The 15,242-nt window shown below is 32.0% G+C and overlaps 1 protein-coding gene across 4 annotated transcripts in view; it reads right to left on the bottom strand.

The window, feature by feature from the left end:
• The window catches only part of LOC143078746 (WD repeat-containing protein 7-like), a 66,029-nt gene that overhangs the window by 21,330 nt on the left and 29,457 nt on the right, over positions 1-15,242 (bottom strand). For all 4 annotated transcript variants that reach the window (XM_076253691.1, XM_076253693.1, XM_076253692.1 and 1 more), the window contains 7 exons: positions 14,243-14,333; positions 13,508-13,679; positions 13,161-13,243; positions 9,593-9,752; positions 8,816-9,033; positions 5,241-5,436; positions 403-714 (listed from right to left, as the gene is read on the bottom strand). In XM_076253691.1, coding sequence (XP_076109806.1) covers positions 403-714; positions 5,241-5,436; positions 8,816-9,033; positions 9,593-9,752; positions 13,161-13,243; positions 13,508-13,679; positions 14,243-14,333 — 1,232 coding nt within the window. The remainder of the gene's footprint in view (positions 1-402; positions 715-5,240; positions 5,437-8,815; positions 9,034-9,592; positions 9,753-13,160; positions 13,244-13,507; positions 13,680-14,242; positions 14,334-15,242) is intronic.

The raw sequence follows: 15,242 nt of genomic DNA, 5'->3' as shown, positions 1-15,242 counted from the left end.
TGTATCGGTTTTTTTTTTAACTCCATAGCTATAAATACCGTAATTACATTAATCTAGATCTGTATCAGGAAAGTATAATGAGCATTAAGGCAGATAAAGCCTGGGACACAAGATACACCCTGTTGTATGCATATGAAAATTGCAATCATTAATGAAATGTTGTGAAAGGCATTCAAGTAAAAAAAAAATGCACATGGAGAAAAACTTCAAGGAGATATCCATAGTCATATAAAAATTGCCTTAAATTTATGGTTCAAGTCCAATAACTCTTGATAGACAGTTCTACCTTTCTAAAATCACAATTTTGAAATCCACAAATCAATGTTTGCCTGCAACCCATTAAAATCAAATTCAAACAGTGAAAGTACTTTTGCAATAATAAGAACTACACTAACTACCTACCAATCAATGCTTCTGTATCAAAGTAGATAATATGAGCATCAGGGTCTCTAACGTTAGTCCTAACACCTTGTATATACATGGCATAATTCTGAGGTTTGACAACCTGGTCAGGTCGCTGGTTCTGTATAATACTTCCAGGAGTCTGTAGTTTCTGCTGAGCCAGATTTTTAAACGTAGCTAGATTTCTACGTTTCAAGGCTTGTGATAATGTTATGTTAGGATTAACAAGTCCATCCATAGGCATTGCATTCTCATCACAGTTACTCAGTATATCCTCAGCAGTTATACCATGGACTACTCGGTCTAAATGGCCTACAAAATATAAAGTGGTACATGTTATTATATAATACCATGGACTACTCAGTCTAAATGGCCTACAAAATATAAAGTTGTACATGTTATTATATAATACCATGGACTACTCAGTCTAAATGGCCTACAAAATATAAAGTGGTACATGTTATTATATAATACCATGGACTACTCGGTCTAAATGGCCTACAAAATATAAAGTGGTACATGTTATTATATAATACCATGGACTACTCTGTCTAAATGGCCTACAAAATAGAAGTGGTACATGTTATTATATAATACCATGGACTACTCAGTCTAAATGGCCTACAAAATATAAAGTTGTACATGGTATTATATAATACCATGGACTACTCGGTCTAAATGGCCTACAAAATAGAAGTTGTACAAGGTATTATATAATACCATGGACTACTCTGTCTAAATGGCCTACAAAATAGAAGTTGTACATGTTATTATATAATACCATGGACTACTCTGTCAAAATGGCCTACAAAATAGAAGTGGTACATGTTATTATATAATACCATGGACTACTCTGTCTAAATGGCCTACAAAATAGAAGTGGTACATGTTATTATATAATACCATGGACTACTCAGTCTAAATGGCCTACAAAATATAAAGTTGTACATGGTATTATATAATACCATGGACTACTCGGTCTAAATGGCCTACAAAATATAAAGTTGTACATGTTATTATATAATACCATGGACTACTCGGTCTAAATGGCCTACAAAATATAAAGTTGTACATGTTATTATATAATACCATGGACTACTCAGTCTAAATGGCCTACAAAATATAAAGTTGTACATGGTATTATATAATACCATGGATTACTCGGTCTAAATGGCCTACAAAATATAAAGTTGTACATGGTATTATATAATACCATGGACTACTCTGTCTAAATGGCCTACAAAATAGAAGTTGTACATGGTATTATATAATACCATGGACTACTCAGTCTAAATGGCCTACAAAATATAAAGTGGTACATGTTATTATATAATACCATGGACTACTCAGTCTAAATGGCCTACAAAATATAAAGTTGTACATGGTATTATATAATACCATGGACTACTCTGTCTAAATGGCCTACAAAATAGAAGTTGTACATGGTATTATATAATACCATGGACTACTCTGTCTAAATGGCCTACAAAATAGAAATTGTACATGTTATTATATAAAACCATGGACTACTCAGTCTAAATGGCCTACAAAATATAAAGTGGTACATGTTATTATATAATACCATGGACTACTCAGTCTAAATGGCCTACAAAATAGAAGTGGTACATGTTATTATATAATACCATGGACTACTCGGTCTAAATGGCCTACAAAATAGAAGTTGTACAAGGTATTATATAATACTATGGACTACTCGGTCTAAATGGCCTACAAAATATAAAGTGGTACATGTTATTATATAATACCATGGACTTGTACAAGGTATTATATAATACTATGGACTACTCGGTCTAAATGGCCTACAAAATATAAAGTGGTACATGTTATTATATAATACCATGGACTACTCTGTCTAAATGGCCTACAAAATATAAAGTTGTACATGTTATTATATAATACCATGGACTACTCAGTCTAAATGGCCTACAAAATAGAAGTGGTACATGTTATTATATAATACCATGGACTACTCTGTCTAAATGGCCTACAAAATATAAAGTGGTACATGTTATTATATAATACCATGGACTACTCTGTCTAAATGGCCTACAAAATAGAAGTGGTACATGTTATTATATAATACCATGGACTACTCGGTCTAAATGGCCTACAAAATATAAAGTTGTACATGGTATTATATAATACCATGGACTACTCTGTCTAAATGGCCTACAAAATAGAAGTGGTACATGTTATTATATAAAACCATGGACTACTCAGTCTAAATGGCCTACAAAATATAAAGTGGTACATGTTATTATATAAAACCATGGACTACTCTGTCTAAATGGCCTACAAAATAGAAGTTGTACAAGGTATTATATTATACCATGGACTACTCTGTCTAAATGGCCTACAAAATAGAAGTTGTACATGTTATTATATAATACCATGGACTACTCTGTCTAAATGGCCTACAAAATAGAAGTGGTACATGTTATTATATAATACCATGGACTACTCTGTCTAAATGGCCTACAAAATAGAAGTGGTACATGTTATTATATAATACCATGGACTACTCAGTCTAAATGGCCTACAAAATATAAAGTTGTACATGGTATTATATAATACCATGGACTACTCGGTCTAAATGGCCTACAAAATATAAAGTTGTACATGTTATTATATAATACCATGGACTACTCGGTCTAAATGGCCTACAAAATATAAAGTTGTACATGTTATTATATAATACCATGGACTACTCAGTCTAAATGGCCTACAAAATATAAAGTTGTACATGGTATTATATAATACCATGGATTACTCTGTCTAAATGGCCTACAAAATATAAAGTTGTACATGGTATTATATAATACCATGGACTACTCTGTCTAAATGGCCTACAAAATAGAAGTTGTACATGGTATTATATAATAAAATATAAAGTTGTACATGGTATTATATAATACCATGGACTACTCAGTCTAAATGGCCTACAAAATATAAAGTGGTACATGTTATTATATAATACCATGGACTACTCAGTCTAAATGGCCTACAAAATATAAAGTTGTACATGGTCTTATATAATACCATGGACTACTCTGTCTAAATGGCCTACAAAATAGAAGTTGTACATGGTATTATATAATACCATGGACTACTCTGTCTAAATGGCCTACAAAATAGAAATTGTACATGTTATTATATAAAACCATGGACTACTCAGTCTAAATGGCCTACAAAATATAAAGTGGTACATGGTCTTATATAATACCATGGACTACTCTGTCTAAATGGCCTACAAAATAGAAGTTGTACATGGTATTATATAATACCATGGACTACTCTGTCTAAATGGCCTACAAAATAGAAATTGTACATGTTATTATATAAAACCATGGACTACTCAGTCTAAATGGCCTACAAAATATAAAGTTGTACATGGTCTTATATAATACCATGGACTACTCTGTCTAAATGGCCTACAAAATAGAAGTTGTACATGGTATTATATAATACCATGGACTACTCGGTCTAAATGGCCTACAAAATAGAAATTGTACATGTTATTATATAAAACCATGGACTACTCTGTCTAAATGGCCTACAAAATATAAAGTGGTACATGTTATTATATAATACCATGGACTACTCGGTCTAAATGGCCTACAAAATAGAAGTTGTACAAGGTATTATATAATACTATGGACTACTCGGTCTAAATGGCCTACAAAATATAAAGTGGTACATGTTATTATATAATACCATGGACTACTCTGTCTAAATGGCCTACAAAATAGAAGTGGTACATGTTATTATATAAAACCATGGACTACTCAGTCTAAATGGCCTACAAAATAGAAGTGGTACATGGTATTATATAATACCATGGACTACTCAGTCTAAATGGCCTACAAAATATAAAGTGGTACATGTTATTATATAATACCATGGACTACTCAGTCTAAATGGCCTACAAAATATAAAGTTGTACATGGTATTATATAATACCATGGACTACTCTGTCTAAATGGCCTACAAAATAGAAGTTGTACATGGTATTATATAATACCATGGACTACTCTGTCTAAATGGCCTACAAAATAGAAGTTGTACATGGTATTATATAAAACCATGGACTACTCTGTCTAAATGGCCTACAAAATAGAAGTTGTACATGGTATTATATAAAACCATGGACTACTCTGTCTAAATGGCCTACAAAATAGAAATTGTACATGGTATTATATAAAACCATGGACTACTCTTTCTAAATGGCCTACAAAATAGAAGTTGTACAAGGTATTATATAATACCATGGACTACTCTGTCTAAATGGCCTACAAAATAAAAGTTGTACATGGTATTATATAAAACCATGGACTACTCTGTCTAAATGGCCTACAAAATAGAAGTTGTACAAGGTATTATATAAAACCATGGACTACTCTTTCTAAATGGCCTACAAAATAGAAGTTGTACAAGGTATTATATTATGCCATGGACTACTCGGTCTAAATGGCCTACAAAATAGAAGTTGTACATGTTAGTATCATTTTTTTTTTCTGATTGACATAACACAATTTTTGACATATATAAAAAGCATCTTGGACATAGATTTCAAGTTTTATGTGTGTGTGTTTTTGTAATCTAATTTTAACCTCCATTTCTAACAATTTGTCAAATTGATAAAATTTGAAGCGAAAAGAGCCATTATTAGCCTCCTATACTTACAAAATACAAACACTAATACCTAGGCTTATTGGTTGTCATTATATATTTGACAAAAAAAACAAACACAAAAAAAAAACAACAAAAAAACTTAATACAAGATCTTTCTTTTCATACGTTAATAAAAAATATTATACCAGTTTCCATCTGCCAAACGTAAACAGTTCCATCTGAACAGCTCACAACCATGAAATCATCAAGAGGTCTCCATTTTATTGTCTGAACAGGAAACAGATGGCGCCCTGCTAACATAATGCACTTCCTCTCTTTCAAACTTAACAAAGCTACTGTGTGGTCACTTCCAACTGAACAGATTGATGTTAAAATTCTTTGCTGAAAGGAAATCAGGTAAATATTTAAGTTAAATCAGAATTACGAACTAGCCCTTCTTAACATTTAAAAAAATAGTTCCCATCAAAGATGATTTTGAAATAACATGATACAATGACTTACATGACAGACACCAACAGAGGAATAATATTTCATATGTATATTTTCTCAAAGTACTCTGTCAATGATATGTACAATTTAACACAGTAAACATGGGCTCTGTAGAGCTCTTAACCCATTGTAATGAGTAAGTGTTTCACAAATCACTAATAGAAATGACTCTTCATATCCAATGTTTATGTTATAAGAATTGTTGATACTTTAAACTGTTTTAACCAGATGCTCCGCAGGGCGCAGCTTTATACGACCGCAGAGGTTGAACCCTGAACAGTTGGGGCAAGTATGGACACAACATTCAAGCTGGATTCAGATCTAAATTTGGATTGTGATTAAATAGTTGACACAGCATAGGTTTCTGACACAGAATGAATGTGGTCTAATGAACTTTAAATATTTTTTTTGCCTTTGAGCAATTCACTATGCTGTTGAAAAAATGTTTGAAGAAATTTTCTTTTTATTTATGAAATCTGAAATAAGAAAAATTTAACCCCCCCCCCCCCCCCCCATCCCCCATTTTTTTTTTCACATCCCCCTTTCCATTTTTCTAAAACTGATCTCAATTCAAATTTCTAATGGAGTTTGCAACAATAACTACTCATTTAAATACATCATAAAATATTAAAATGTAAAATAAAGTGCTTGTTATCACTGAATGGTAAAGATTGTTTTAATTTATCTGTTGGTAGTAAAAGTGAATATACATTGTATATTGTATAAAACAATGATTTAAGTTGATTCAACTACTATTCTGGACAAAGAAAGATAACTCCAATTGAAAATTTCTTGCTATTGCACAATATTGTGCAATTAGATATTTCATGCTATTGTGCAATACTGTGCAATTGAAAATATTTGCTATTGCACAATACTGTGCAATTGAAGATTTCTTGCTATTGCGCAATAGTGGCAATTGAAAATTTCTTGCTATTGCACAATACTGTGCAACTGAAGATTTCTTGCTATTGCTGAATACTGTGCAATTGAAAATTTCTTGCTATTGCACAATACTTTATATAATAATTTTGGATCCTGATTTGAACTAACTTGAAAACTGGGCCCATAATCAAAAATCTAAGTACATGTTTAGATTCAGCATAACAAAAAAGCCCAAGAATTCAATTTTTGTTAAAATCAAACTTAGTTTAATATTGGACCCTTTGGACTTTAATGTAGACCAATTTGAAAACGGGACCAAAAATTAAGAATCTACATACACAGTTAGATTTGGCATATCAAAGAACCCCAATTATTCAATTTTTGATGAAATCAAACAAAGTTTAATTTTGGACCCCGATTTGGACCAACTTGAAAACTGGGCCAATAATCAAAAATCTAAGTACATTTTTAGATTCAGTATATCAAAGAACCCCAAGGATTCAATTTTTGTTAAAATCAAACTAAGTTTAATTTTGGACCCTTTGGACCTTAATGTAGACCAATTTGAAAACGGGACCAAAAATTAAGAATCTACATACACAGTTAGATTCCGCATATCAAAGAACCCCAATTATTCAATTTTTGATGAAATCAAACAAAGTTCAATTTTGGACCCTTTGGACCCCTTATTCCTAAACTGTTGGGACCAAAACTCCCAAAATCAAAGCCAACCTTCTTTTTATGGTTATAAACCTTGTGTTTAAATTTCATAGATTTCTATTTACTTATACTAAAGTTATGGTGCGAAAACCAAGAATAATGCTTATTTGGGCCCCTTTTTGGCCCTTAATTCCTAAACTGTTGGGACCTCAACTCCCAAAATCAATCTCAACCTTCCTTTTGTGGTCATAAACCTTGTGTTTAAATTTCATTGATTTCTATTTACTCATACTAAAGTTATTGTGCGAAAACCAAGAAAAATGCTTATTTGGGCCCTTTTTTGGCCCCTAATTCCTAAACTGTTGGAACCAAAACTCCCAAAATCAATCCCAACCTTCCTTTTGTGGTCATAAACCTTGTGTCAAAATTTCATAGATTTCTATTTACTTAAACTAAAGTTATAGTGCGAAAACCAAGAAAATGATTATTTGGGCCCTTTTTGGCCCCTAATTCCTAAAATGTTGGGACCAAAACTCCCAAAATCAATCCCAACCTTCCTTTTGTGGTCATAAACCTTGTGTTAAAATTTCATAGATTTCTATTCACTTTTACCAAAGTTAGAGTGCGAAAACTAAAAGTATTCGGACGACGACGCCAACATCATACCAATATACGACCAAAAAATTTTCAATTTTTGCGGTCGTATAAAAAGATTGTAAAATTATGAAACCCAAATTATACTGCTGCCATGTCTTAGTAGTCTGGTCTTTTTTAACCCTTTGACTGCTACACACAACTATTGTCGTTCCCATAAAGCAGTCCGCTACTGCTACACGCGACTATAGTTATTTTCGTAACTCGTTTGTTTACACAGTTACCATGGAATAGGCGGAGTCAGTATTCATGAGATTGAGGCAGTTTCGACTTGTATGGATTCTGATTGGTTAAAAATCTGCGTTCTTTGGAGTGTCTCTTGACAGATTTGATCAGGTTGATCAGGTTTAAGCGATAAAACCAAAAGTAAAAATTTTTGATGACAAAATGGCAGATATTATTTGGAGTAATGGCCAACACGTTCAGAAGTATTTCATTGATAACGATTTAACAGCAGTGCCCGATTTAAAGGATTTGGAAGAGAACCGAAGATATAATAGATGGAAATAGAAACATTCTAGCAAAACTGCGAACAGAAGACTTTTAAAGCGAGAACCAAGGGGATTCCCCAGACCTTGTTCGAAATGGATGACATGAAACAGGATTTGCGATGTTTATCATTGCGCCTTTCAAATGATCACTGACATCCATAGATCCAAACTTTAAGATTGTCAAGATTTTTTATTTTTTATTGATGAAAGCTATAACAATGAACTTGTCATATAAATATACTTGTACATGGAACTAACATTGGCGCAGTGAAAGTCAGAGGAAAATACTGGAAATACAATAGAAATGAATGCAGCAGTCTAAGGTTAATATTGCTATGTCTATTATGATGCAGATTCTTTAAACATTATAACAATCATAAAACAAAGCCACAACTATTTTACTGCAGATTCATTTATTTTTCGTGGGTATCATTTAGCGTTTTCAAGGATATGTTTGATTTCTGTTGCCACGAAAGCCAAAAAAACTGGTACCCAACAAATATTAAATAATCCACAGTATTTCAAAAAACAGTTAACAAATGTCAAGTTTTTATTGTTTTCTAGTTTACTTTATTACTTACATTGCAGTTCATTGGTGGAACAAGTAGCTGAGTAATCTCCCCTCCATGAACAGTAAATGTATGAAGTCTGGTTCCCACAAACATGTCCCAGAGTATAACAGAGAAGTCAGATCCACCAGATAACAGGTGCTGGGGTTCATACCGAGTGTTTTCATTGAAAGGATATAACAGAGTTGTTACTGTACCATCATGACCGTCTAGTACTTTAAGTGGAACATCTGCAAAAAAAAATTATCAATACACTTTAACTGCTGTCATATATGAATATACAATATATATAGGAATTGATAACAAAATATTATAAAATGTCTATAACAGACACAATAATGTAATCATTTATACACATTATTTCAAAAGGGCAATTTCTTTGGTATGGTTATTTCCAAGTATTGTACCAGATAAACCTGAATCTATTTCTAATCATTATTTATATAGTTATTTCCAATTTATGTAGAACCCTTGAAGAAGTTCATTGTGCATTTTGTAATATTCCATGTATTCTCTACGTCATTTGTCACTGTAATTAAACAAATGATAATAGGCATCTTTCCATGTCTTGATTTCTTTGGACATTTAGATTCATTGATAGTCACAAATAAAAGCACTTTCACAGTATTTTGAATGCCTTCATATGCATATGTGTGTTTCACACCTTTGTGAACATGTCATATGATGTGTATGCTCATATGTAAGTTAGCAATATAGCTTGGTTATATTTTCATAAAAAATACTTTAGAATGAAATCAGTTTTAAAATTGTTCACACAGAATTATTTACCTTTATGTTCCAATGTCTTATCCTCCAACAGTTGTAGTATAATACTTTGTGTGGCTACAGCTATCACTATAGAACCATTACTTCTGCCACATGCCACTTTACCTTGGGAGGGAACATAGATCGTGGCAGTTATCTTTAATGGTTTGTCTTTATGGTCATGCTGCAAACATTATTTATTGCAAGTTATATTAACAACTAATACAAGCTATCACATTTATTCATTGTAATGATGGCATATCGATATATGTTATACAAGAGTGCACACACTGAAATGTCTCGCCTTCTTTACTAATCATTGATATTATGTTGATACTCCTAAATATAAAGCTTTATTATGACTGTCACATAAACTTAACATGAATCATGAAAATGAGGTCAAGGTCAGTTGAACCATATGCCAGGCAGACATGTACAGCTAACAATGCTTCCATACAACAAACATGACAAATATAGTTGAGCCTATTGCTTAAAGTTTAAGAAAATAGACCAAAACACAAAAACTTAACACTGAGCAATGAACCGTGAAAACCAGGTCAAGGTCAAATAAAACCTGCGCGACTGACATATAGATCATAAAATATTTCCATACACCAAATATAGTTGACCTATGACATATAGTATTAGATAAAAAGACCAAAACTCAAAAACTTAACTTTGACCACTGAACCATGAAAATGAGGTCAAGGTCACATGACATCTGCCCGCTAGACATGTACCCCTTACAATCATTCCATACAACAAATATAGTAAACGTATTGCATAAAGTATGAGAAAAACAGACCAAAACACAAAAACTTTACTATAACCACTGAACCATGAAAATGAGGTCAAGGTCAGATGACACCTACCAGTTGGACATGTACACCTTACAGTCCTTCCATACACCGAATATACTAGACCTATTGCTTATAGTATCTGAGATATGGACTTGACCACCAAAACTTAACCTTGTTCACTGATCCATGAAATGAGGTCTAGGTCAAGTGAAAACTGTCTGACGGGCATGAGGACCTTGCAAGGTACGCACATACGAAATATAGTTATCCTATTACTTACGGTAAGAGAGAATTTAACATTACAAAAAATCTGAACTTTTTTTTCAAGTGGTCACTGAACCATGAAAATGAGGTCAAGGACAATGGACATTTGACTGATGGAAACTTCGTAACATGAGGCATCTATATACAAATATGAAGCATCCAGGTCTTCCACCTTCTAAAATATATAGCTTTTAAGAAGTGAGCTAACACCGCCGCCGCCGCCGCCGGATCACTATCCCTATGTCGAGCTTTCTGCAACAAAAGTTGCAGGCTCGACAATAAAATCACTGAAAATATTTCTAATTATTTTGTTAAATCCCTGATTACAAAGTTAAACTTGATATTAGAAATGTATTTTTCCTGAATACAAATAAACTATTGATTTTGTTGATAAGTTTTAGATTATTATGTTTTCTTCCTGTGGTTTTTAAGTAATAATTAGTTTTGAAATTTCTTCATTTTTTCCCAGTTCCATATTTAACATTTTGAATTTTCACTCAGTTATTTGAAGTAATAATTGTGTGTAATTATAGAAAAGAAGATGTGGTATGATTGCCAATGAGACAACTCTCCACAAGAGACCAAATGACACAGAAATTAACAACTCTAGGTCCCCCTACGGCCTTCAACAAAGTAAGTTTGCTCTTGATTTAAATACATATGTGCCGGAGCCATTGTCTCCAGTTTGTTAGTTGTTTGATGAAAAGTTTAACATAAAAGGCTAAAATAATCTCAGACTTGAGTGTAACTGTTGTACCTTTTTTTTTAAAAGAATTTCTTAATTAAAAACAACAATTTGTTTTACAAATTCACAGAATTTAATCAGAGAATCTGCTAAAAAGATCTTAACTATTTCAGTGATTTTGTAAAGTACCTAGTCAAAATTGACTAAAAATCTTATTTCTCTTGTCCTCCCTATAAAAGAGGGATGATATCAATCTAATAAGAAAGTCCCTTTTTTTTATCCATCAAAATATGGATTTGTGATAGATAGTATTTATAGTCTAGAAAAAATAGAATTTATTTATGATTAGAAAATGGATAAACAAATCTTGAAAAAAACTAAAAATATTTTTTTTTTCCATATTGACTTTTTCTGATATGCCTATAATATCTGCATGGGTTTAAGAAATAGGTACAATACAAGTATTAGTATTCTGTTTTGTTTGAAGTGTTCAATTGAAATTCACAACAAAGAAAGTGTAAGTTATTCCATCAAGTTTATGTCACATTATTTTAATACAATCAACAATTCATTTCAAGACATTGAGCAGTAATGTAACAATTCTGAGAATGTAATACTTTGTTAAGTCATTTTATACATACATATATTATATGATGTAGTTCATAAGTGTTTCTCGCGTCTTGTTTTTTATATGGATTAGACCATTGGCTTTCCTGTTTGAATCGTTTTACACTGATCATTTTTGGGGTCCTTAATGGCGTGCTTTTAGGTGTGAGCCAAGACTCCCTGTTGAAGACCCTACTTTGACCTATAATGGTTCACTTTTGCAAATTGTGACTTGGATGGAGAGTTGTCTCATTGGCACTTATATCACATCTTCTTATATCTAGTATCCTTAAATTAACTACAGTCGACTCTCGTTATCTCAAAGTCAGGCGGACCAAAGAATTATTTCGAGATACACGTAGTTCGACTCAAACGAAAACCGGAAGTTTGACAGACCAAGGGACACAACTCTTGCTAAACTTGGTAAAGCTAAAATAAATCCGGATGAATTTGGAAAGGCAATCGATATTCTGGTATCAGATCGAGGGTCTTTCATTATTATAATAAAATTATTTAAACTTATTCAATTGTTTCAGTTACAACTTTTTCCTATGGCCTTTATCCGAGAGAGTAATTTCCAATCGATCTTAGAGTAATTTAGGTCGTTAAAATTTGACAAAATTGTTTATTCTCGATACGAGAGATTTTAGAAAATTGAAATTTATCTTCATTTTGTTTCATCTCTTTCTTTTCAATAGAAAATACAAGATAAAAGACGCCGATTTGAGTAGTTTTTAGGTGATCATCAACGGAAGTCTTAATCCTCACTTTATACACACCCAAGCTCATTAGTGTAAATCACGATTAATTGTTTTGTAAACATTTTAAATACTTTGTCCTAAACATTAACAATGTATCACTAATTATTTATGAAAATTCTATAAAAGATAATCTCAGGTAAACACTCGTGGAAATAGCATGTCATAAATCATTTACAGTGGTCAGTGACCGGAAATTTAATTACACGTGTATTGTCAGATTAACTCTTTAATCCATGTAAATCCCGGAGGTCATGTTTTGACATATTTGTATAAGTTCGAGATAAATGATGAATTTTGAATGCTTTTGTTAACCTTGGGACTGTAAATTTAGTTCGACTCAACCAATTTCGACTCATTAGGAGGAGTCGAAATACATACATTTATATGGAACAAAGTTCGGGACCACATGAAAACTTCGACTCATCCGAAATTTCGAGTCAACCGAGTTCGAGACAACGAGAGTTAACTGTACTTACAAAGCCATCAATAATTCCAGGAGGTGTTTCATATAAACTCTTCCATACATCTTTTAAACTCTTACTACACTTAGGTGGTAAAGCTAAAAAAATAGAGTAAATTGAAGAAATAATTACGGTATAAATTACATGGGCAAAACAATACAGATGAAGAAAAGGCTTAAAAAATATCAAGAATCAAGAGTGGGTATAGCTATTTTTTTTTAAAGTAACTGAAATTGACTAATTTTTTAAAATGCTGTTTTGACAATATGATAATGTGTGCAGAAAAACTGTTATTTCTTTCAGATTCAAACACAAGAATTCTACTTAATAATATCTATTTTCTAATCAGTAATGATTATTACCTGGTAATCTATCAAAACTCTCCTGTCTGACCAGAGTCATCTGCCTCTCTGATACGGTGGGAAGAGTCCACATTGTAACCTGACCTTCAGAGTCACCTCTGATCAGTAATGGAGGTGAAGCCTTATCTCCTTTTCCTTTGTTGAAGGTCATGGCAGGTGAACAAGCAGGTGACTAAAAGTAAATGATATGTATTTATACATATATATATATATATGGCCCCTACTTGTATATAACATTATAAAGGGACATAACTCAAGAAATGTAAAAGTGACACTACCCAAATTTGTACTTGATTTGTGTTTTGTGGCAATAAACATTGTTTACAAGTTTAATAACATTTAGTTGAGACAAACTTAAGTTATAGAACTTAAACTAAAAATTCAGTAATTTTCTTATTTGCAAAGGGGCATTACTCTAGAACAGTAAAGATTACTGTTGCCAGCAAAATAGAAACATTATCTGTGTTTTGTGGTAGTTAGAATTATGCATAGATTTCATAACATTTGGAAGAATCAAACTAAAGTTAAAGAACAGAAACAAATATTTCAGCATTTTTTTCATTTGTAAAGGGGCATAACTCTAGAAGGGTAAAAGTGACTCCACCAAAATTCAAACTAAATCTGTCTATCTATTCTAGCTGTTAAACACATCTTTAGGAAAAGTGCAGGACTCACCTTGAAGATTATTATACTTTTAATAGTTATATTTCAAGGTTTTCACTAATTCAAACTTACATTATCAGAGTAAATATCTAGGATGTAGTAAGCATGTGGTGATGATGGCTGGTAGCTATGTTTATGGTACTCCTGGCTCTCAGAATCAGCACTGAAACAAATGTAATTGTTTAACTTGTAGTAAAAACAATTGAATTTCTTCACATGTGTACTGTAAGGGGTTATACATTATTAATTGCAAAAAATTCCTTTCTTTATTAAAGATAACATTACAATTAACACATGTATTAGTTTTCATATTCAACATAACACCTACACATAAAAATAAGTTTAATGGGTTATTTTAAAACAACTTAAAATTTAGCACATGAAGACTTTTTATTTTATGCACACAAAAAAAAGCCATCACAAATGTATCTAATAATGTGTTACTAAATGCATTAAGTGAATACTAATGTTCAACTATAAGCATTGACTTCACTGAATTTCTGTCATATTTTGGCTCAAAGAGGTGAAAAATATAATGCTAAAATGACCATTAAAAGACATAATAATATCTTGCATATACAAAGCAAAGATTAGCCTAATGCCTACAATACAAATGTCTGAGGCAGTGTCAAAGCTGACCTAGCAATATATATTGTTAAGGCTAACAAACTCGTGTTGCTTAAAGAAAACATTTAGAAGATTTATACATATTCGGATACCTAAGAAGTCCAATATTAATATCAATAACAGCCAATGCAAGGCATACTTCAATTAGACAGCAACTAAACAACAACAACAACAAAAAAGACAAGAAGATGTCAACTAGTGTCTGTTAATAAAAAATCTGGGAAAACTGTAACAGAACAACTGAATATTGAGTAACATATGATATATGGAGTATATTTCAGAAATCCCTATAAGTCCATATCTTTTTCATATAGATCATGATGGGCAATATACAATTTGGATGATTAAATTGATTTAAAAATCCCTCTATATAACCAAAAAGTAAAACAATCTGAAAAACAAACATTATTATGTTATGAATAAACAGGGCAAAAGATGACACATG

The sequence above is a fragment of the Mytilus galloprovincialis genome, chromosome 6, assembly GCF_965363235.1.
Source record: "Mytilus galloprovincialis chromosome 6, xbMytGall1.hap1.1, whole genome shotgun sequence".
Lineage (NCBI taxonomy): Eukaryota > Metazoa > Mollusca > Bivalvia > Mytilida > Mytilidae > Mytilus > Mytilus galloprovincialis.
This window is presented reverse-complemented; position numbering and strand designations above follow the sequence as displayed.